Source organism: Sciurus carolinensis, chromosome 1 (assembly GCF_902686445.1).
Source record: "Sciurus carolinensis chromosome 1, mSciCar1.2, whole genome shotgun sequence".
Taxonomy (NCBI): domain Eukaryota; kingdom Metazoa; phylum Chordata; class Mammalia; order Rodentia; family Sciuridae; genus Sciurus; species Sciurus carolinensis.
The window spans coordinates 63940779-63963425 of record NC_062213.1 but is presented as its reverse complement, the minus strand read 5'-3'; the positions used below and the strand labels follow the sequence as shown (position 1 = coordinate 63963425).

Genomic DNA, 22647 nt, shown 5'->3' with positions numbered 1-22647 from the left:
TTCAAAGAGCAGTTAACACCCTTGCACAAAACCTTTAGTGGACTCCCTTTTATAGAATGGCACCCAAAACCCTTAGCATGACCTCAAGATCTTTTTAATCTCTTACTTTACAAAGTCATCTCCTTCACCTCTCCTCTCTGCCCCACAGGTATGATTTTCATTCCTACAATAGAAAGATGCCGGCATGCCTGCCTACTCCCTAGCAGTCAGGTCTCAGGTCAAACATTCTGTCCAAGGAGGTTTATGCATGTCAATTACCCATGTTCTGTGTTTAACTTTCCGTTAAGAACCCTTCTAACATGAGTATATCTTTCCATTCATTTATTGTTTGTTTCTATGAGCCCCAATGTGATCTCAGACCTGGGGGCATCCAAGACAGTGCCACATGGGGAATGTCCCATGAGTCTACTGAATGGAATGTAAACTGCCAATGGGTGGGTGCATAGGAAGTTCAAAAGAAGGTGCTAACACAATCCATGATGGAAAAGCAGGCTCTGCAGAAGAGGGGGGACTGGAGCTGAATGAGATCATTGCCACTACTGGGAAGGCTCTGAGCAAAGATGAGGCAGGGTTGCATCAGGGCTGTGTGTTCTACTGAGGAGCCTGATACTCTGGCCTGGCGTCCTGAAGGTTCGTTCATTATGACAATGAGATAAATGCTGAGAAGAAAGGCCAGCTTGCATTTGGAAGCACTAGAATGCCAAGGGGAAATATCTGAGCTCTAATCCCCAAAGGAGAATGCTTTAAATTTTTGGCCACAGGGGTGCCATGTTAGAAATGGTACTTTTAAAAAAATTCATCTTCAGGGCGTGACCTCCATTTTACCTATTTTTCCTATTCTGCCAAAGACCTAATAATCCCTTCACTCTCAGCAAACTCTTTTTAAAAGATTTTCCCCCCAATTCCCTTTGTTTTCAAGGTGGACACCTCATTCGTCAAGCTGCTTCACTTTGTGTGTGTGTGAAAAATATACATCATGGGGTTGATAAATGGGCTAGACAAATGCACATTTGATTTTCATGTGTTTGTATGCATGAATGTTGTGTTTCTAAGATTAAATTCTCAGGAGGAAGTGAGTTGTGCTGTTTTATAGCTCTCTGTCGGTGATTAATATGGCTAATCACAGAGATATATGTTGTGGACGTTCTTTTTGATGAAACTGCCTTATATTGCTATCCCTTGGGTATTTAAGTGGCTAAATCTATTACCTGCAATACAAGATACTTTAAACTGAATTCTGTCCCATAGTAGATAAATTTGAGTGAGGGTTCAGTTTATAGAGTTTGGGGAAAGTAAAGAGCTTTTCCATTCATCAATTCTTACAGTGATCAGAGAAACAGCTGTTGCCTTCCAGCTCGGTTCCCTAAAGGACTGATAAAGCCATCACTGCAGTTGCTTCTTGCAACTTCCTTTGTGGGGCTGAAGGTTCCAATACAACCAAGGTCCTGCTACTTCATATAACCATCAGGAAAAAGATGATACTGATATTCAAGGAGCGTACAGTACTTCACAAATCAATTTTATTAATTTAAACGCAAATTAATGAAGAAAAATTCTGTACACAGTTGTGGACACGACACACCTTTTTACAGTAAGGCCAAGATAAATTTTGTCTTTTCAGTCTGCAGAGTACAAAAACATAAAATGAAAAGGTTAAAAAAAAAATCGTCAACTTCTGTTTGCTTCAAGCAAAAAAAAAAAAAAAAAAAAAAGGAAAAAGAGAGCTAATTCAATTGTTAAACAATTTGGAGAATTCACAAATGACTAATTCTAGCAGCAACATGAAACTTCAGATAAGGATGGAATAGCCCTTTAGCTACTCTGGGTCAAAGCTGGTGGGCCCAATACAATATTGAAGAAAATGCATCCAAAGAGTAATTTCATGGCAATGGAAAGCTTTAGATGAAAAAGACTAGCTTGCCTGGACAATCTGATTACTTTTGGAGAGACTTTCCTATGATGTGACCAAAGTGACAGTTTTTATTTCCCAGATTTATGCTTGTCATGATATAAGTGGAGGGTAACATTATTTTTTTGGTGATGGAGACTGAGCCACATCCACTGTTGGCGATGAACTTTCCTCTACATGGGAAGGAAAAGAGCGGGAATATGAATGTGTGGAGTAATGCAAAGTTATGCTGATGTCTAGCCACGTGGAAATGTCCTCCTTACCTAAACAAGAAAATGCAGACACAATAATTCTGAGCACATTAAAACTGTTAGTTTCCCATTCATGAACCATTTTTATTAATAAAATATATCTATCTATACTCTTTCCATGGGATGAAGCATTTGAATAATCACTTTTCCAAGTAGTTACATATAATACATTAGTGTTGAAATGAAAAAGTGAGGTGATGATAAGAGGACTTTTAATCTTTCCAAATGATGAAGCTCCTATGGTATTTTATCAAGGTCCTCCTGATAGCATTAACAAAATTTAGATAGATAGAAGAACTGATGGGGGAAGAAAAAGATTTGGAAAACAAAATCCTTATTGACACTTGACATCCATGCTTTTGGTCTTGACAACATTATCAAAAAAAAAAAAAATCCATTATCTACATATTTATACCCAATACTTGGATAAGGCACTGCACATGAGTTTATGCACATGTTGCCTCAAGCTTCACTGAGAAGGCTTTACTGCCTTTCAATATCATTTCCCTAAACAATATGTAAAAGAATCATCCATTATTACAAATTTACACCAAAAATTCTTTCTGTACATGATTGTCTCAGTGATGTACATATTATACGTTTAAATTAGACATACTTTAAACTACTTTGCAATGTGCTAAAATTCAAAGTACTTGCCATGTTGAGAGGCAAAGGCCTTTAATTGCTTATTTCTTACATTACTCTCTTCAATTATTTGATGTCAAAAAAGTCTGTCTGGGTGAATTGTATGGTATGTGATTTATGCCTCAGTAAATGTTTTTTATAAAAAGTCTGTTCATAAATAAGTAGAGATGTACAGATTACCCTGGGTAGAAGACAACAAAAAGTAAACCTTCTTTACAAGAAAATTCTTCCACTCATATTCAGGAAATACATTTCAGTCTTTGTTGTGCAATCAAGTTTGCTGTATTAGAGAAGCTGTCTGTGTCACATTGAAAATGCTAAAAAGTGAAGCGTTTGCAGGTCCTTTCTTCACAGGTTTGAACCGTGTAGTTAATGTGGCAAAGACACATTACACTGTGCTAGAACATTCTCATGGCTTATTTTCATTGGATTCACAGTACTAGAGTCAACAGCTGTTCTGAAGAAATAGATGTGGTCCTCCTTTAACCACGAGGGCAGAGGTCAAGATTGACAGCAGCTGCACATATGTTGAAATCACTAAGTTCTGGAGTCCAGCGCTGACATGAAACTTGGGCCTGTTGGATTTGTCCCTGGTCACAGGGAGGCGGTGTGGTTTCTAAGTGCCATGCTGTTGTTACAGGTACTCCAGTTCCAAGGCATGATGTAGGGCCATGAGATCCGAGTGACTAGAAACCCTCCAGAAAGGCATGGCATGCTGCAGAAGGGACAGAAACACAGTGAGGATAAAGAATGCACCCAACTCCCTTTAAAATCCACTATAATGCTTAGCCCTTATGTATTAGAAAAACTGCCAGCTACCATCTTTGCATCACATCCATCTGTTCAAAGCAAAAATTCAAACCTAATCCTCCCCAAAGAGTCCTGAACTGAACTGAGTTTTAAAATGTAATCTAGAGTCCACTTCTTTAAGAATGTTCTAGATAGTTTTTTAACTAGGTCTACACTGGAACTTGAATGCCAATTTCAAACTCTGATAAAATAGTTGCTATGAATGAAATTGCTGAGAACAGGTGCTCTTAAAAATATGTATCCAGTGGATTTTTCATGCTGAAAGCTTAAAAAGCTGGTATTTTATGAGTCTAAGCAGTTTTCCTTAGTTGGCAGTATTTTACATTGTTCTAAACTAATCTTGCTCATATATGAAGCAACTGTATTTCTTTATTTATTTCTACCGGTTATTCTTCACACTGATCTTCAAATGACTTTACCATATGAGAAAAACTTAATGGACGTCCAAGGTTGGTTTTGTGTGAATTTGTAGTTATTAAACTATCAATGTAAGATTGGAATGTTTATGAAACATCTGAATAATCCAGACAAGAAAAAGAGGAAAAAAAAAAAGGGTTACTGCCATGAATGATGAAAAATGTGATGATAAATTTTTACAGTTAAAAAGGACTGTGAATAAGTACTTATGCATCAGCAAAATATTTTTCTTAAAAGAAAAATCATCACCTTTTGGCAACAAAACTCTGCTTAGCTCATTAAATGATGAACTATTATAGAATGTAATAATTATAGAATAAGATGGAGGTCAAAGTATAATTTGCAATTGTAGTTCTGAAGAATCTGGGAAATTTTCAGACTGAGAGGAGAATCTGACATGAAGGCAAACAGAAGGGGGAGGTATCATTTTTCTAATCTGTAACAATGGGAACTACTATTTTGATATCAGTCACAAGCAGCTAGATTACTGGGTTACAAACTATTAAGCACATTTAGTACCAACATATTTGCCTCAAATTATCTAAAACCTTATACCACATTGCAATATCAAATGTAGACCTTTCTGTACTTTTGTACTACTTGGAAGGATCTATATATTTTTGTTACCCTTCAGTAACAGAATATTCCAGACATGGCTAAGACCTCTTCATAGATTTCTAGAAGGATGCTCTACTGGGCACCTTTAGATTATAAATAAATCATTGTGCTATCATTTATTAATTTTGTTTTTGAGTTTGCAGGCATACAGTCTAGGTATAGAAGAACCTGAGATGCATCTGGCCATGGCTTAGTGTCTCACAGTCTGTAGATGAGAAGTGGAAATGTACAATTATGAAAACTCATCTGTATTCTAAGAAGAGCTGAAGGGGAGCAATTATCTTTGCTTAGGGAACAGGGGAAATGCCTGAGAAGAGGAGGTGATAGTTGAGCTGGGTCTGAAAAGATGAGCATTCAGAAGAGTACTCTGAATGGCTGTGGGTTGGGGCACAGAAGATAAAGGAAAAATTGTTAGCAAGGCTGGGTATGAGAGACAGGCATGGCTGGTGACATGACTGACTGCAGGAGCCAGTTGGTACAGAGCCTGGCAAGCCCTATTAAAGAGTTTTATTGGTAATGATCATTATTAAGTACTGGGTGTCCTAGCAGACACTGTATACCAAATGCCTCAGAAATAGGTATTACTATTCTACAATTGAAAAAAAAATAAGATTAGAGGGTTTTAAATAATAGCTGGTAAGAAGTGAAGCCAAGATTCCTACCAGGTCTGAATTGAATCTGAAGCCCATTTACTGTAATGCCTCCTAACTGTTCCTGTGGCTTTTTTTTTAATTCACATAGTTGGATCATCAGCACAAGAGCACAGGTTAAAACACACAATCCAATTCCTACTCTGGTGGACAAGACATACTAGAACAAGTGATTCTGAGTCATAGATCTGGGTTGTAAATGTTTGATCACTTACAATAAGGAGAGCTTTCCTCCTTTTTTATTACTGGAGCAAATTCATGCATATCATAAAACATTTGTAAAAAATAGAACCATATAAAGAAATACAGATCACTTTTTATCCTACTATACAAATACCCACCATAAACATTTCTGTATATTTTCATAGATATACCTACTCAAGTATTTGAAATTATGCATATATACATATGTACCTCCCAACACCCTGCTTACTTTGACTTAATTTCAAATTCGTTTTAGACACATCACTTTCAAAGAAAATCATTCATTTTCAGTTTTCAAGTATTCAACTGCATGCAGTATTCTTTCATATTAAACTCTACACTTTATATCTATTCTTATATCCTTATTCTAATTGTGATTTTCATATTTCCTTTATTATATTTGCCAGTAATCCATTACCCTCCCCAAAGTCCTTTCTCATTACTACAGATCTAATGTGCTGTTATTTCAGGAGGTAACAAAGGATGCTGAAGGTTCTTCAGATAGACATCCAGAAACTTCTAGGATAACTAGCTTCACAAATTTATATAAAAATATTTGTGAGAGGTGAAACTTCTTTTTCCCAAAATAGGCTTGAATTCTTTTGCATGCATTGTTTCCCACAGATGAGTTCCCTACATATACAATCATGATCACTACAAATTCGGAAGCTATGATAAACTCAGAAGCATACAGTGACAAATGCAACAAGTGGCAGAGAAATTGAAAAGGGCACTGATAAAACAAATCCAGCTGATTCTTTGGTACATGGCTAAGGCATAAATTGGCCATTTCATTTCACAGTAAAAAACAAAAAATGGTCCAATGACTCTGTCTCTCATCTTTATAGGTGTGCTGATGCCAGCCTAGAGTACATTTAGATTATTTTACCTTTAAACCACATTCTACAACACTATATAGAAAGGTGAGATTCTTCATAAGAATCCCTGAGTGAAAATGATGAGCTATACCTGTGGTACATGATAGACAAACTATCAAAGTGCAGTGGTGATGAGGCTACTCTTTGGAACAGAAGTGCCAAAGATTTTACAATGACAGCAGACAGATTCTGGGGACAGCTGCACTTAGGCCATCAGCTCCAGCCTCAGCACTGTTTCATCTCTTGAAGGGTAAAGAGGTCTGCAATGGTCAGCTTCATTCTCACAACTTTTCTCTAAAAGAAGTCAACTTACTATCAGGTAGGTAATTAAAAGAAATCAGTCTACAGAAGAAGGTTGGTGACTAAAACTCCTATTAAAAAGTAATTAGAACTAATATTGCATGATATTTCCCTAAATAAGCACACATTGAGGCAAAGATTTCATGCATTTATAAGAGCTTCCCTATCTGTAAAATAGAAGTCTAGTAGAAATGACTCAGGTTGCTTCTAAGTTTATGATTTCATTATTAAGATACAGTCATTCCCTTTAGAGTAGTGTAGCTGCACTAGAAACATAACATTTAATACACACAAGACACATGGCCACCACTGCCAAGAGCTACTCAGCAGGCAAGACATACCTGATGAGGTATATTCATTACAATGTGAGACAGTGTGGGATTAAAACTCAAATTCAGAGAGGGGAGCTCAACTGAAAGCTGAAGAGGGTAAGCTGGGCTTGCCATTGAACTAGAAGAATGGATGAACTTGGAGAGGTAGCTGTGCAGGGATGGGATACCCAGTTAGATGTGTGTTGTGACAAGGCCAACAAGTAGGATGCACAGAGCATTTTCTGTGATTAGGCTGGAGGTGATGGAGCTGGAATGGTATGTTCATTAAATGGACAAGGAAGAGCATTCAGAGGTATATAAGAGGTTTCAATTTTTATCTGGTAAATAGAAGGGAGTGGTGGCTAGTACTTCCTCAATGCTGGGAGACACCAAGAACGTATTTTAAACAATTTAGAGCAGTGGCCAGAGAAGGATGGATCTGGAGGTGTGACTGGTTGGTAGGAGATAAACCATGCAGAGGGACAGTAGAAATGGAGTGGGATAGATTGAAGGTATTGTGAACAGAGAATTCATGTGACTTATGGGCTGCAAGCAGAGTACCCCAAAGCAAGTTAGGTGGGAAAACTGGTTTGGGACAGCTGAATTCATTTGGTGTATTAAGATGCAGATGGTTATGACATGTGATATCAAAATGGAAATACTCCATCCGGTAACTGGAGCCCTAGGACCAAAAATAGAGCTACCCACAAATCTTAACAGAAATGACAGCTATGTTGTGATGCATGCATGGTTAGTTTATCAAGGGTAGGCAGACACTGAGGGAAGTGGGTACCAAGGCCTAAAGGAGCACATGGTTCTGGGTCTTCAGAGCCACAAGATTTCCTAAATTGGAACATAATGACACATTCCTCCTTGTTCCTCTTGCCTATGGCTGTGAATTCTCCAAATTCCCTTACCCTGACCTTCCCATCTGATATTTTGCATTTCTCCTTTCTTTTTACATATGACACCAATCATACATAAAGCTGGGCGGGTGGACACTCACGTGTAAATGGATTTTGCTGAATTATTTAAAGTTTTCCAAAACTTAAAGCAGACTCTAATGTACATATTGCACTTCTGGGAATTTATCCCACCAAGGAATTTGTCCAACAGATATCTTTGAATAAACCACATAAACATCATTCACTGCAGAACTGTTTGTAATAGTAAATACTCGAACCCACCTAAATGTTCAGCCCCAGGGGACTGGTTAAATAATAGCACATTCACATAATGGAATACCCAACAGTTACTTAAAGGGATTAGAGATGGAAAGCTCTATGTACTGATACAGAGAAGTGCCAGGACAGATTGCCAAATGAAAAAAGCAGGTACAGAAGAAAACAGTGTTTAATTATTTGTACATAAAAAAACTATCTCTGCTTTTATGTGCATACATTATTTCTGGATAGTTTGCATATGAAGGTACCAGTGCTTCCCAATTTATAAATACAGAGACCTCAAAATGGATTATTCTTACAACTCATGATACTTATTATACACATTGCCCTTTTATTACTTATCTCTTCTTCCCCTCTAATCAGAAGTGAGTTCTTCAAGGATGAAGGAGAATCCAGTTCAAGACCTGGCCTATGGGAAGTGCTCATTAAGTGTTAACGAATGACTTTACAGTAATAAGGTTCTCTGTATTCCATGTTTGCAATCTCTGCATCACGCTTAATGAAAACTAAAACCAGAACATTAAATTGCATTGATAATATTTTCATGTAAGTGGCTTCTATTTTTCTCTTGAATATGTTCAGAATTAGATTGTCAATCAGGTTTTCAGCTCAATTCTGAATTTCACAAGTTTTGGAGTGAATGTTTAAAATGAGCAATTTTTGATGAAGCCTATTTCATTGTGTAGAATAGTGCTTTCCCCATTATTCACACTATATTTATTTTAAGTAGCTAAGTGAAAAGCCAATTAGGTTAGTTTAGTAAGGCCACTTTTACTCTACAAATGAAAACTAGGTATTAACATCTTGATTTTTTTTATCATACACATGTATAATTCTTTCATTCAAGCCATGTTGTATTAGGAAAACAAAGAATTTATGGTAGAAAAAAAAGCCTGATTTTTTTTTCTTTGAGGAACATATTTCTATGTTATAAATTATAGAGTTAATTAAATTACTTAGAAAAGCCCTTGGACTATATTGGCAAAGAGAACCAGGATGACAGAACAGACTTCAAGTGACCTTTAACGACATAGGCAACTGGAGAATTACTTACTGGTTTTCATTTCTGGCTTAAAGTATCTTACTTTAGCAAAAGAATGTTAGCTGAAAGACATCTCTACAGGGAAAAGAGGCAAGTGTTGTAGTACGTTTCTAACTGAGAAGCAAGCTACATGGTTAAAACTGATTTTGAACAAATGCAAAATGTTTTGATTTTGCAAAAGAGTACACAAATGTGCAAGGCTTCACTGGTTCAGTATGTAGTAATTTAAATTGATCAGTAGCTACTCAATAACTAAAGTATCAGAATGAATAAAGTTAAAAGCCTAATTATATATCTGCCTCCCAAGAAGAAACACAAACTTTAATAAAAAAGAATATAAATTCTTTTTTGTAAATCAAATACTTAAGATATATAAATGAAATTCATATTTTACTTCTACATCTCATGACCAGAGAAAGCAAATTCAATTCTTAGGACACTTTCTAGCTGTGTGAGTTGGCCAAATAATTCATCCTTCCTGTGTCTTCATTTCCTCCTCTGTAAAGTGGGTCTAAGGATTCCTTCCTAATAAAATTGTGAGGATTTAATGAGACAATGATATGAACGACTAAAAGGAGGGACTGAGATATGAAGAGTTTAGCGATTCTTGTTCCATGTTATAATTACTAACTCTTCTAACAGATTAAGCTTTTATATGTAGCTTCTTACAGGGCATATTGTAGAACTGTACAGTCTTTCCTCCAACTTATTCGCCATCAGTTATTCTCTACACAACTACGTGTTGTGGATGCTCATTATCTATTATTTTAGATCTTTATCTAAAAAGACCACTTAAAACATATTCCTTAAATAAAGTTAGAAAATAAGACCTGTCATTCTGAGTGATAACGTGATATCTGAATCTTTTATGAAAAATCTACACTTTATACACACAAAGGCAGGTCTCAAGGTATGAAGAGACTATTCTCATCAAATGGTTTAGGACTCATCACTGATAGTCATCCAGGAAATCAAAGTTAAAGGCCAGGATGACCAATTCATAGTCAAAAAATTCAAAGAGAATGTTCTCTGCAGCTGGTGTGCCCCACATAAAGAAAGAATATCATATCCAAAGACAAATGGAAACAATTTTAACTGTTCTTCAAAGAATTTGTTTTCCATGTTGTTCTTACCAAAGCTGAACTTCTAAGAAACGTATTTTTTAGGTCTTTAGATTGGGCCCAAGGAATTTTACCTCTATTCTTTGCATTTTAGGTGATCACGTTCACACACTTTGGCAACTTTCTCCTGAAATTTATCTTCTGGTGAACAGCAGAGGAAGAAGAACCAGCCTGGAGGGTAGAGTCACACGCTGGCCTAGGGCCACATTGACATAAAATGCTGCTCTTCAACTCCACAGTTGCTCAGAGGTGTAAATCTGTTCCATGCCTCCCTAGCCACTAGGAGGTCCTGAGTAGGAATTTCAGAGGCTTTCCCAGGAAGACAGCTTGAGTCTGCATTCCCACTAAACATTCTCTTTAGATCTCCGAGATTGAATGTTGGTAATTCTAATTTATTCTGAGGAAGATGATCTAAGACATATACCCAATAGCAATCAAGGTTGCACACTGGTGAAGCAGGAAGGTCAGAACTAGTGCTTAAATGGCAAATACCATTTCATATCAAGCATTAACAGATCGGAAACTGCTGTGAGTCTTCTGGAACACTGTATCATGATGGTGCTTATCAGTGAAATCACTGACAGAATTAGTGTCAATACCTACACTTTTATTGGAATTCAGAGGCACCAAAGATGCATGAAGTCATCTTCGTGGACTAAAAGAAGGCTGGCCACATGTCACACTTGACTCTCAATGCCGCATCTGTGATCTGGAACTTTATGTGCCATTTCTGGTACACATTAAAATATTGCAAAAGAACTGGATTATTGTATCCTTTATTGAATCCAATGAATGAGTGTGTGGGGAACAGAGGGGAAAGTTATGCTATTGGCTAATTTTGTATGCTCTTAGGAAATATTTAGAGAGTACAAATATACCAAGATTTATAAAAACATTTGAAGACAGACTCAATAAAACAAAACCATCTCCACCTATAAGCTCAGATTTAGTTGCTGTAAGAGGAACATCCACCAACAGGAATGTAGTTACCATTTCTTGCTGACTTTACATATAATAGGCTCTGTTTTATGGTACCTCAAATAAATCTAATCTTCAAAACAGACCTGAGTGCTAGGTTCTGTTACTAGATCAAGAAGAAGAATAGAGGGGTTAAGCAACTTGTGCAAAGTCACAGACTGGATAAGTAGCAGAGCCATAAACCAAACCTACACTGGAGCAAGAATCCAAGCTGTCTACTACTCCAGTTCTAGCTAGATTCCCAAACACCAAGGATACATGAAAGGAAATGCATGAATTTTGAAAAATGAGTTAGACAATGACTGAAAGGCACTAGGATAAAAATTCCAGAGAAACAGTGGGAGGCATGGTCCAAGGAGGGTGTAAATCCCCAATGCATATGTTGATAGTATTTGGAGGTGAGGTCTTTAGGAGGTAAAATTAGATGGGGTCATGGGGATAGAGCAACCATGATAGCATTAATGGATGTACAAGAGGAAGAGACCTGATCATGTGCATTTACTGTCTCAATGTGTGATGCCCTGTGCCATGTAGCAAGATTGATTTTCAAGCCTCTAGAACTATAAGCCAAATAAACCTCTATTCTTTATAAATTGGTCTCAAGTATTTTGTTATAGTAACAAAACAAAGGTCAGCAGATGAATGTCACTGTAGTGTTGGGTGAAGGAGGAAGGCAGGTTGTAACCAGATTGTGAAGATTCTATGTGCCAAGTGAAAGACTGTGGTCCTCCCCTTACAGAAGTGCACTAAGATGCAGAATGAAACAGCTTCTGTGAAGGGAAATGAGAGAATTACACCTGAAGAGACTGAGGAGAACAAAATGAAGTGCAAGGGTAAAACAGAGTTAAGAGACTTAAAGTGAGGTCTTCTACAAGTGCCCTGAGAGACAGGACCCTCAGGTCCCATAGAAAAACAAAGCTCTGGTAGAGGCTTTCTGAAGTGGTGTTTGATAGGTTCTCAGGTAATGAGGTCTGAACCACCTGGCAATGTCTGTCCTGGGTGCAGAACGGGGCATGCTGGCATGAGCAGGCATACGCGTCATCTCTCTTCTGGATGATGGCTGTGCCACTAAAGCCTACTTTTCTGTTCTCAAAGTCTACACTCTGTGAAGACCAACCACCTTTGAGCTTATGCATATCACGATTTACACTGAGTTCTTTGCCCTTGTATCAGTGCTTATACCTCTGTCACATCCATAGTCTATTTCAGATAAACAGAACTTGCTTTGATGATCCACTTGTGAGAATTTTGAGGACTAAGAAAAAGTGAGTAGCCCAAGATGCACCCTCTACACTCACCTTTTTGGCTCCTTGTTCTTCTTCCACACCATCTCCTATAACAACATATACCACTTTTCTTCCAAACCTCTGAATTATCCTCTCAAAACAGCTTTCCTTTCCTGATGAACAAAAATAAATTACAGAAAATGTGAAGTTTGGGTGACCCAGACTAACGGCACTGGAACCTTTGATGTAAAATGCTTTCTTTATGCTTCTGATTCAGCTCAATCCCACTTGTGCATCTAAGAGTACTTGTACTTCATTAGGTAGTATATGAAATAGCACAAAAGATTAAAAATTACAAATTAATTAGCAACATGGTATCCTCTTCCTTGAAACTGACAATGTAAAATACTCTCTTCCCAAGGACTTGTTTATTAAAAAGTAGGACCTAGTCAATCTCAATTTAACAATTGAGAGAATAATGTTGTTTTGCAGTAATACTTTTTTTTCTCCCTTCCTTATAAAACTGAGACTAAACAAAGACAGGCAATTCTGGCAATATATTTTAACTTGATTTTTAAAAAGTTTCATAATATATCAAACTCTGAAATTACTTGTTCCAAAGACTATTGAGAATGGTAAGAGAAAAGCAACTGGTGTTGGCTTTGGCACAGCAAGAAAAAACAAACACTGGAATTAGTTTACCCCTTCATTTTCAGGTTGAATTAAAGTCCCCCAAAGCCCAGTGTGTACACTTGAAATAGTCTCATAAAACTCCTGAAATAAATGTCAGGTAATTGGGGATACCACAGTGAGTTCATGCCTACCATACCCAGGCATCTCATGTTCAATAAAGCACTTATGGGAGGAAAGGTGAGATATAGGTAACCAAACACCATTATCTGTCTATTATCTTTCCCATGTCATGACTTAGTTTGGGCTCCCAGGGTGGCTACCCCACCAGCACATCCCAGCAGTTAATACGGGCATTGTTTCTTCCAAGTCTCTGGCTGCCAATGGGGTCATTTTACTGGACAATGGGACAGTTTATAGTTTTCAAATGTGAATGGTTGAGAGGGGCCTGCACCTCTTTCAAATAAGGATCAGATATACCCATGAACAAATTGCTTGTTTGCTTAAACAAATGTCTGCTTTATATTTGTATTTTGCACTAAAAGCTCTCATTTGCATCTGACAGAATGAAATAGAGCCAGCCTTATTCAAAGGATACAATTTTAATACTGCTTTAGTTGTCCGCTAAACTGTGAAACATTAAATCACGAAGGAACAAAGACAAAATGTAGTTTTCATTGCAAAAATGTACAATCAAATAGGTGTGATAAAAACTACTTTCCCCTCCTTGAAGGAAAAAAAAAAGTGTTTTTGCAAAGTTTTCATCTCATGGGAAAAAAAAGAAGGTAAGACATTATTTAAAGGGGAAGCTATGGAGACAAAAATGAATTTTTGCCTATGTAGTGTCTCATAGGTTCAATTGTAAATTTTGGGTCATGTAGAAATTTTCCACAATGAAAAAAATCAAGCTGCCATTTAGAAGTGAGTTAGAAACCCTTTTATGAAGCATTCACTATGAACCCATTTTGTCTGAATAAACATCACAGTTCTGCTAAATAAGAAACCAGTCATCTCTGAGCACTTTAGCATTTTGTCTATCATGAAAATTCCTGCTTTTTCTGTACTGATCTTCACATCTCTTATTTGATGGCACAATTAGCAATAACAAAAGGAGTCTGAATCTCTAGTTTTCTAAATAAAAATATTATAGGGAAGTTAGATCCTGCCTCTGGTTTTGAGATAATTTTCTACCACCATGTTAATTCTAATTTTTATTCTTTACTGAAAAACATCCAACATTTGAAACAAAATGCCCATTTAAATACTTAATGCTCACTGAATTGTTACTGTGATTTCCTATTACATTACCATTTCCACATTATCTGGAATTAAACCTCAATGCATATGATATGTAAAATACTACCTATGCTTTCCTTCTAGGGGCTCAACACTACCCCTTCTGTATACTAAATGCTTCTCTGGAATTTGTCTCAACTTTCATGTGCTAATAAACCTTACCATAATCCGTTTACAAAACACACTTATTCCACTTGAGCAATACAGATGAAAATAGGAATAACACAGGACTTAATAAAAACTGATTGCTCTTTTTATGGAACATGAGAGCATATAAAATTTCTGGTTATAATGGTCTACTACACAATTTATTTAGTACATTGATTTGATTAATCCTAATTTCCCCATCAGTTAATCATGCTGCCACTGACCCAGGTGCCTAAAAGAAATTCCATGCCAACCTTCTTCAAAACAGATGTATTTATTTCATTCAAAACCATGTTTTGAGTACCTACTATGTGCTGGGTATTGCAGCTACTATGATGAGCAAAAGAGACAAACACAGTCCTCAAGAATATTAAAGACTGGCGAGGAAGTCATACTATCATTAGTCATACAAGTACTTCTTTAGTGATCATATAGTATGTACTTTGGAGAAGTATAAGAAGTATAAAAGTGTGAGGAGCCCCATTAGACCCACAGGAATTCCATCTTTATTCCTTTTTTAGATAGGATTAAATAGCTACCTACAAGGATGCTTATCCCCCTATCCCTGGACTTAACCAAAACAGCATTTATCTCCTTAAGGTAACATACAAAGCCATAAGACTAGGCCCACACCTACCTCTCCAGTTTCAACTTCTTATGAGTACTACACGCTAATCAATCAGGATCACTCACAAGTCCCTTGGCCGTGAACACATTTTAATCTCTCTCTGATGTCCTAGCACATCTGCGTGGTGAACTCTTCTTTGTTCTATACCCAGCTCAAATGTCATTCTGTCCTTTAGCTTTCACTAATATTTGCCCTCTGCTACCTCCTTACTAGAAGCAAATGCCTCCTTGGCCATGTGCACATTCAGGCATTTGGCTGCAACCTCCAGGGTAAGGAAAGGAGTCTGTACTTTGGAATCAGAACTGTGACTGGACAGCTACTTACTTGAGAAATTTACTTTAGTTTCCTCATTGTAAAATGTAAAGAGCGAGTTAATTATGTAAGATGCCTAGTACAGTTCTAGATACCTAGTAGATACCTAATAAATGCTCACTTAAATGTTATCATATTGGATTATGGTTATTGAGATGTCTGCTTTCCCTGAGAATAAAAACCATGTCTTTGTATCCCTACTTTTATTCTATATTGGTTTATAGTCCAATTAAATTTCATATTAGTCTTTTCTCCAACTATGTTTCCTTCTTACAAGTAGTTTGATTTTTTTGTATCCTCATAAAGAAGTGGAAATTCAATTGTTCATACATATTAACAATTAAAAACAAACCTCATTTCCAGTAATACAGAAATATTTTTAGAGTTGTTTCTTTTTATATTTTTATATTACTACTCATTTTAGCTTACAAATATTTCTGTTGATAGTGTCTAAAATAATAAAAACAAGATGATAATCTGGAATTGATGAGAAATTACTTATACCTCAAGTACTCAACTCTTAATAGTAGCCAGTGAAATAAAATTTTATGACTTCCACTAAATGGATTATATCTTATATTTCTTTTGATGTCTAAAGCCAATTTTGAAAATTATTTCTCTGGTATTCTGACATATTTAGCATTCTGAAAAAATAAGTGTCATCTACTGCCTTTCACTTTTACTACCCAGAAAGAATTGATAAAAATAATAATAACAAAGAATAGCTCACCTATTTTAGTTGCACTGTAAATATTTTCTATTGGAAATACAATTCCTAATCCATATAGCAAGACTTTCGCCAATGCAGGGATGAGCTGAGTAGTTGTTACTAAAATATTCACACAATTTGTCCTGCGAGAACAGAAAGAAAAGACTGTTGAAAAATGAATCTCCAAAATGAACAAGCCAGCAGCGCCTTTGTCCCAGCAGAGGCCCCACGGGCGCCTCACCGGGAGTGAATCAGGGAGAGTGCTTTCAGGGCCAGAGTTAACCAGGAGTCTGTCAGCGCTTCGATCTCAGCCCTCAACTGCAACCAGGCTTCCCTCTTAGCTGGACCAAGCAGACCTGTGGATTTAAAAGAGCATATGAGCTACTTCCTCACCAATGCATCTCTTGCTGTGTAAACATTTAATAGCACTACCAACATTGCCTTCAAGCTTTGCAGTATATAAAGTCATTTTCACGTATTATCATTAAGGTGACAAATATGTTTTTAGTTTACAGGGACCAGTTACTAGCTTTGCATTCCTAGCATCCCTTCTTTTTGGGTCTCCTACTTTCCCCATTTCAGCTGACCATGCAGTTTGGGCAGAGCTAACCCCACCTTCTGGCTGCCAGTGTAGGTGTGTGATGTTGGTCTTGCCAGTGAAAATTATTGTTGGCAGAACTTTTGCTGAATCTATGGAAAGACGGCTCGTCCTCAACCAGAAAGTGCTAAACTGGTAGGATACAGGCCTAGATCCATTGGTGGTCATTTTCCCACCTCTTGAGAGGGACAATCCAGATGATGCCTATCTAGAGGAAAGTATAGATTCTCTTGATAACATTACTTGAACATCTGAATACAGCCATGCTGGAAACCCACATCATTCTTATACTTTCCATTTTTAAGTCCATATATTCCCTGTTATGCTAAAACCATTCTGACCACTGTGAACCACAAGGAACAAATCCAAGCTAAGGCAAGCATTGGTCCTATAGGAGGAATGTTAACAGCCCATCTTGTGATTTGGTTAGTGGTTGCTAAGCCCACATTATTGGAAGGCCAATTGGATTTTGGAGAGGTCAAGGGACTTCCCCTAGGTCACATCACTAGGTAAGCAGGGTAGTGGGCTCCATTTTGATATTTCTGTCACTAAATCACAGCAGAATAAGTGCCACAGAGATACAACTGCCCTTAAAAACGATTGCGTCCTTAAAGTGTGACCCAACAGTGAGTGGTACTACGCTGAGTGGTACTACTCAGGAACTATGCTGAGGTCCTGGTGATGGTCACTTGCCTCCCACATTGTTTTTGTAGGTGTTGTAGATCTCTTTTACTCTTCTGTAGCGGAAGGCCAACTTTCTCATCCAGTCCACACCGCCCCGGACACCAGTTGCCAGGCATAAATTAGCACTGGTGGCTGCAGCAGGAAAGCCATCTGTTCCAAAGTTATATGTGCTATTTAGGTGCAAGAGAAGCCCAAAGTTAACTGAACAGAAAATTCATCTTAATTAGATGAACAATTAAGCCATAAAAAGGAAAGGATTGGTTCACATTTCACTGTGCTCACCTTAGGTCCTGTCCATTATCATCTGAAGAAACATCATCTATATGAACTTGGTCACATTCCTAAAATGCAATCAGAATGATACACATCAATTTTTTAAAAAAGGTATTTTTTGAAAAGCCACATAGTTATTTTTTTAAAAAACACCTTAATTGGAGCATTTTTCTACTATGTAAATCAGTAGGTGGCAGTCTTGTTAAATTGACATTTTTACCTACTTGGGGTACTCTTCTGTAAGAAACAAGCAATGTCATCAGGACTACTGTTATTAGGCTTCAGAAAACACATTTTTTGTGTTTAGAAAGAAAGTGATTGAAAACAATTAGCATGTGTGTTCCATAAACCTCAGGTACCTTAAGACATCACGCTGCTCAGAACTGATTCAGTCAGTGTCTGAGCGTAACTGAAACCAGACATTTTGGTAAATGTAACATGCTAGAAAAATTAAACCTGATGCTAACTGCCAATGAAATTATGACCTCTGATTGCTGTTGAGCCACACACCAACACAGCCCGAGGCCAGTGTGCTGAGGAGCCCAGACAAAAAATCTGTTACTAGTTTGCCATTTATTTGAGAGATGTGAGTTTTATTCTGTATGTATGTGTGTGTGTGTGTGTGTGTGTGTGTGCGCGTGTGTACACACAGGATTAAAAAAAAAAAAAGCACAGGAGACTTCAACACCTAAATTAAAATAATCAAACCATGTGTTGTTTTAGATTTTTTTCAAACATTTTTTTTCCCGTTACTTTTTACAGTCTGGCTGGTATTACATGTTCATTTTAAATATTGAATTTATAAGTTTGTTATAGCACAATGTTAGTTTGAACAGATCTGATTTTAAATCCGAAGCAGCGTGTAAACTATTCAGAACAGCAGGTCATAACTTTGGGCTAAAACTCTGCTGGACTAAGAGAATGTTTATGCACCTGTTTGTCCAGGAGCCTCGGCATGTCACCCCATGCTATCTCCAGCCCCTGGCATGGCTGTGGTTAAGAGTGGGCTCCCAATAAACACTTGAGGAATGAGCACAGCCATACTAATCCGGAGAAACACAAAGCGTGTAGGCCAGAAACCAGTAACATAGATGTTACTCCTTTAGCATTTAGTTTCCAAATACGCCTGAGGACTTCATTAAACTAAAAGTTTAAAAACACTGAAAGAAATTTCTAGGCAAATACCCTTATTAGAAAAGGTTCTTCTGATTCAGGCTCTGGTCCTGTTTTCAGATATAGTTAATTTTATAAAAACCAGCGCCTCTCTTTAGCACTCAGCAACTGACTGTAACGGAGATGACATATGTGAACCGCTCCAGTAATGGAAGGTATATTTTTATGTTGCCGGTTCCTTCTGTACAATTCTGTCTCCATGGATTTGTGAGGAAGGGAGCAGGAGATAGAAGTGGAAAGAAACTCAAACCAGCTGTTCCTTAACAGAATTAAAATCTTGACCCCCCAACCTCTTCTCCAAAGCATCTATTTTCCAGGCAGCCCTCTCCCAGCAAGCAGCAAGTTCCAAGGAGGAAAAGACTTTGACCTTGTAACCCACCCGCTCTCCTGAGGTCTATAACTTCAGATAAGAAAAAAGGAAAAGCCGGTCTAGGAGCCCTCACATGCTGACTGTGAATTTAACATTTGTAAAACAGGTCATTCTTGGAAAACACAGTGGGGAACTTCTCAGAGTTAACAATTTAATCTCATTTTAGGAGACAATGGCCATTGTTTGTGTTTGCAACAGCATGCTCATTCTAGTTTTAAAGAGTTGCACTGTTGGGAGAAGAAATTTCTGATCTTTCCTTAGAAATGCAATTTTTATGACAGTTAGTAAATTACTCTTTTACAGTGTGTAGTTGGGGGAAGGGGGAAAAGGCCATATTGCCATGAAAGAGAAATTTTTCTCTCTTTTAGGAGAATGAACTAAAGGGGAGGAAGTTAAAGAACAAAAAAGGGGAAAAGATAGGTTAAAAAGAATTTAATCCAAGGAACCAGAGCTGACCTAGAATTCCTCTGGAGTGGGAAGAGTTGCTTGGAAGAGCAGGGAGTGGTATGGCTTTTCTTAAACTAATTTAGTTGTAAATTTCCACTAACAGAGGACTCAGTTATCTTCTACCACTGTTGATGGCTCCACTGTCCCCCTTATTCTTCTGCACCCTGTATTTGTTGTCTCCTGCTAGCTTTATTTAAAACTTATTGTTCCTAGCCCAGACCCTCATTGGAAGAATTGTTCAATATCTTGTTTAGCTGTAATTAACTGTCAACAGCTTCAGGCTTTTACCTGTAGAGAGCAAACTCACCCCACAGTGACTTAATTAAAGCAAGTTTGGTATAATAGCTAAAAGGAAATCTTCTTTCTTTATCAGAATTTTTGTAGAACCATTTTAATGAAAAGAGATTTGAAAATCAAGAACATTTTTGAAAAAGCCTAATTAGTGTCTTCAAAAATGAAAAAAAATCATTAAAATGTCTATGTAAAATGTGATTTTAGAATTGTTAACTCAATGATAGAAAAAATACTGTACTGTACAAACTTCAAATATATAAATTACATACTGAGGATTCATTAAGTCCTTCGGCTTACAAAAATGGCATAAATGTTAATGCTTTTTAAAATTTTCAAAAATTTTAACGAGAAACAATAATATTGCCCTCTTGATGGAAAATTTAATTTCTGGAAAAGTGGAGAATATTAAGATATTGCAATATTTAATTCCTGGAAGAAAGGAGAATATTACGATATTGCAATATTTTACAACAGAGCTGTAAAATGTATTAATTTGCCATAAGTGTGCTCACTCTCAAATTAGAATGGCAGGTACCCTGCTTCCATCCATACATTCTGAAACTTGGTGTCCAGCAAGAAGAACTTTTCTTCTCCCACTTTTCTGGAAGCCAGTAATCTTTGTGTTTGCCTTCTTAGAAGTCTAATTTTAGGTTTCATTTTTGCCTTCTGGGTTTGGTCATTTTTTTAGTATCCATTTTTTTTTTTTTTAAGTCTAGACAATTAGATAACTGAAGGAAGAGAGCAACACTTAATTTAAGAGCCTCTGGCTTTAAGTGGAAGGAGCCCTGGATTCTTGAAAAGAACAACAGCAACAAAGTTTAAAGTTACTGGAAGGTGCTACAGACCCAGAAGGCCAAGATGGAAGCTGAGTCTATTTCCAGGTGATAAAATATATTCCTAGAAATCCTAACAGGGTGTTTATTGCACCGAGGGCAGAACATACTGGATTCTATGGGAATCAAAAAAAAAGTAACATTCCAGTGTACTTTTGAAATGAATTTCCAATAATTACGTGATAGGGCTTGTCTGAAGGTGAAATCATTACTGACTCTAAGTCTAAGGACAGCAGTCACATTTCTAGGGACCAGGCCAGCACATCTGATGCATTAATCTGCAATTGGTAGGGCATGGGATGCCCAAAGGACACCTACTTTGTTTGGGTATCTGGCCTGAGACCTTGCTGGGTATTGAGGCAGTGATTCAAGACTCCTGATGGATTCTGTACCCACAACCATCTCAGCAGGTGAATGCATGCCTTAGCTTAGAAAGATGGCTGTTCACTCATGTGTGGGGTTATCTATGAAGACATTCCTGTTCATGAGGTTAGGACACAGAACTTAACACAACAGACAAGAATCCTTACCACCTTGGAACTAACATTCTAGTGAGGGAGACACCTGAACAAAGCATGCAAAAAATACAGTATGTTTGATAGTGGTATAGATGCTAAGAAGAAAAAACACAGCCGGCAAGGGGGATATGCAGTGCTAAGGGGGTAGCTGGGAAAAGGAAAGAGCATGGAAAAAGCTAGTTCAAAGGCCCTGAGGCAGGAGGGAAAACCCAGGGAGAAAGACTGGGTTTGCAGTCACTGTAAAGAGACTGGTGAGCAGTGCACAAGTCATCAGTTCCTGTCCTCCAGGCACAGTTTTGCTGGGAAGAAAGAAATTAATTGCCTTCACTGTGATAATTACAATTGTGGTAGATTTTGCAGAATCTCTCTGGAACCCAAGTGAACAACCTTCTGCTGAGGGTTGCAGAGTTCTGAAGAAGTGAAATTGTATTTTGCTAGGTCAGGGAATGATGGCACACACCGACGTTTATCACTTTGGTGATGGAAGCAATCAAACAGACCCACAGTGGCTTGCTAGTGATGATTCACAGCTCCTGAGCTCTGATGGCAGGAACAAAACAGCTTTTTAGTCTCAGACTGTCTATGTCAGACCTTTAGCTTCAAATGACCATAGGGTAGGCAGGAGATGGTGGTACTTATTGCACAAGCCCTCATTCTCTCAAGAAATGGCCCATGTTTAGAGATGCAGAGGAGCACTGTGGACTTAGTGATCAGGCTCCAGTAAGGAAGGGGAGGACTCTGGAAGACCCTGTTTCTTTTCACCTTCAAAATAACTGACATCATAGTAGGTAGAAAGCTAGAAAGGGATCAAGGTATGGGGAAGAAAGATTTTTTTTTTTTTTGGTCAGTCCTTTCCACCACTTTTTGATACTTGATCATCAAGTTCTACACTGACACTCTGTATCCCTCATAGAGCAGACTCTTCCTTCCCCCAAAGCACTGACCACACACTTCAATAAGAACCATTTCTTATACAGGTTGAGCATCCCTAATCCAAAAATCTGAAATCTGAAATGCTCCAAAATAAAATAACTTTTGAACTCTGACATGAAAAATCCCACATGTGACCTCATGTGACGAGTCACAGTCAAAATGCAGGTACATTGAAAATATTGTATAAAATTACCTTCAGGCTATGTGTTTAAAATGCCTATGAAATATAAATGCACTTTATATTTTGAGAGCATTGAG

General features: G+C 37.5%; 1 protein-coding gene across 9 annotated transcripts in view; it reads right to left on the bottom strand.

The window, feature by feature from the left end:
- Positions 1–2219: 2219 nt before the first annotated feature.
- Eya1 (EYA transcriptional coactivator and phosphatase 1) overlaps positions 2220–22647 on the bottom strand; it is a 313994-nt gene continuing 293566 nt past the window's right edge. For all 9 annotated transcript variants that reach the window (XM_047552207.1, XM_047552224.1, XM_047552216.1 and 6 more), the window contains 6 exons: positions 17831–17889; positions 17558–17718; positions 16508–16622; positions 16288–16409; positions 12617–12717; positions 2220–3520 (listed from right to left, as the gene is read on the bottom strand). In XM_047552207.1, coding sequence (XP_047408163.1) covers positions 3440–3520; positions 12617–12717; positions 16288–16409; positions 16508–16622; positions 17558–17718; positions 17831–17889 — 639 coding nt within the window. In that variant the 3' untranslated portion in view covers positions 2220–3439. The remainder of the gene's footprint in view (positions 3521–12616; positions 12718–16287; positions 16410–16507; positions 16623–17557; positions 17719–17830; positions 17890–22647) is intronic.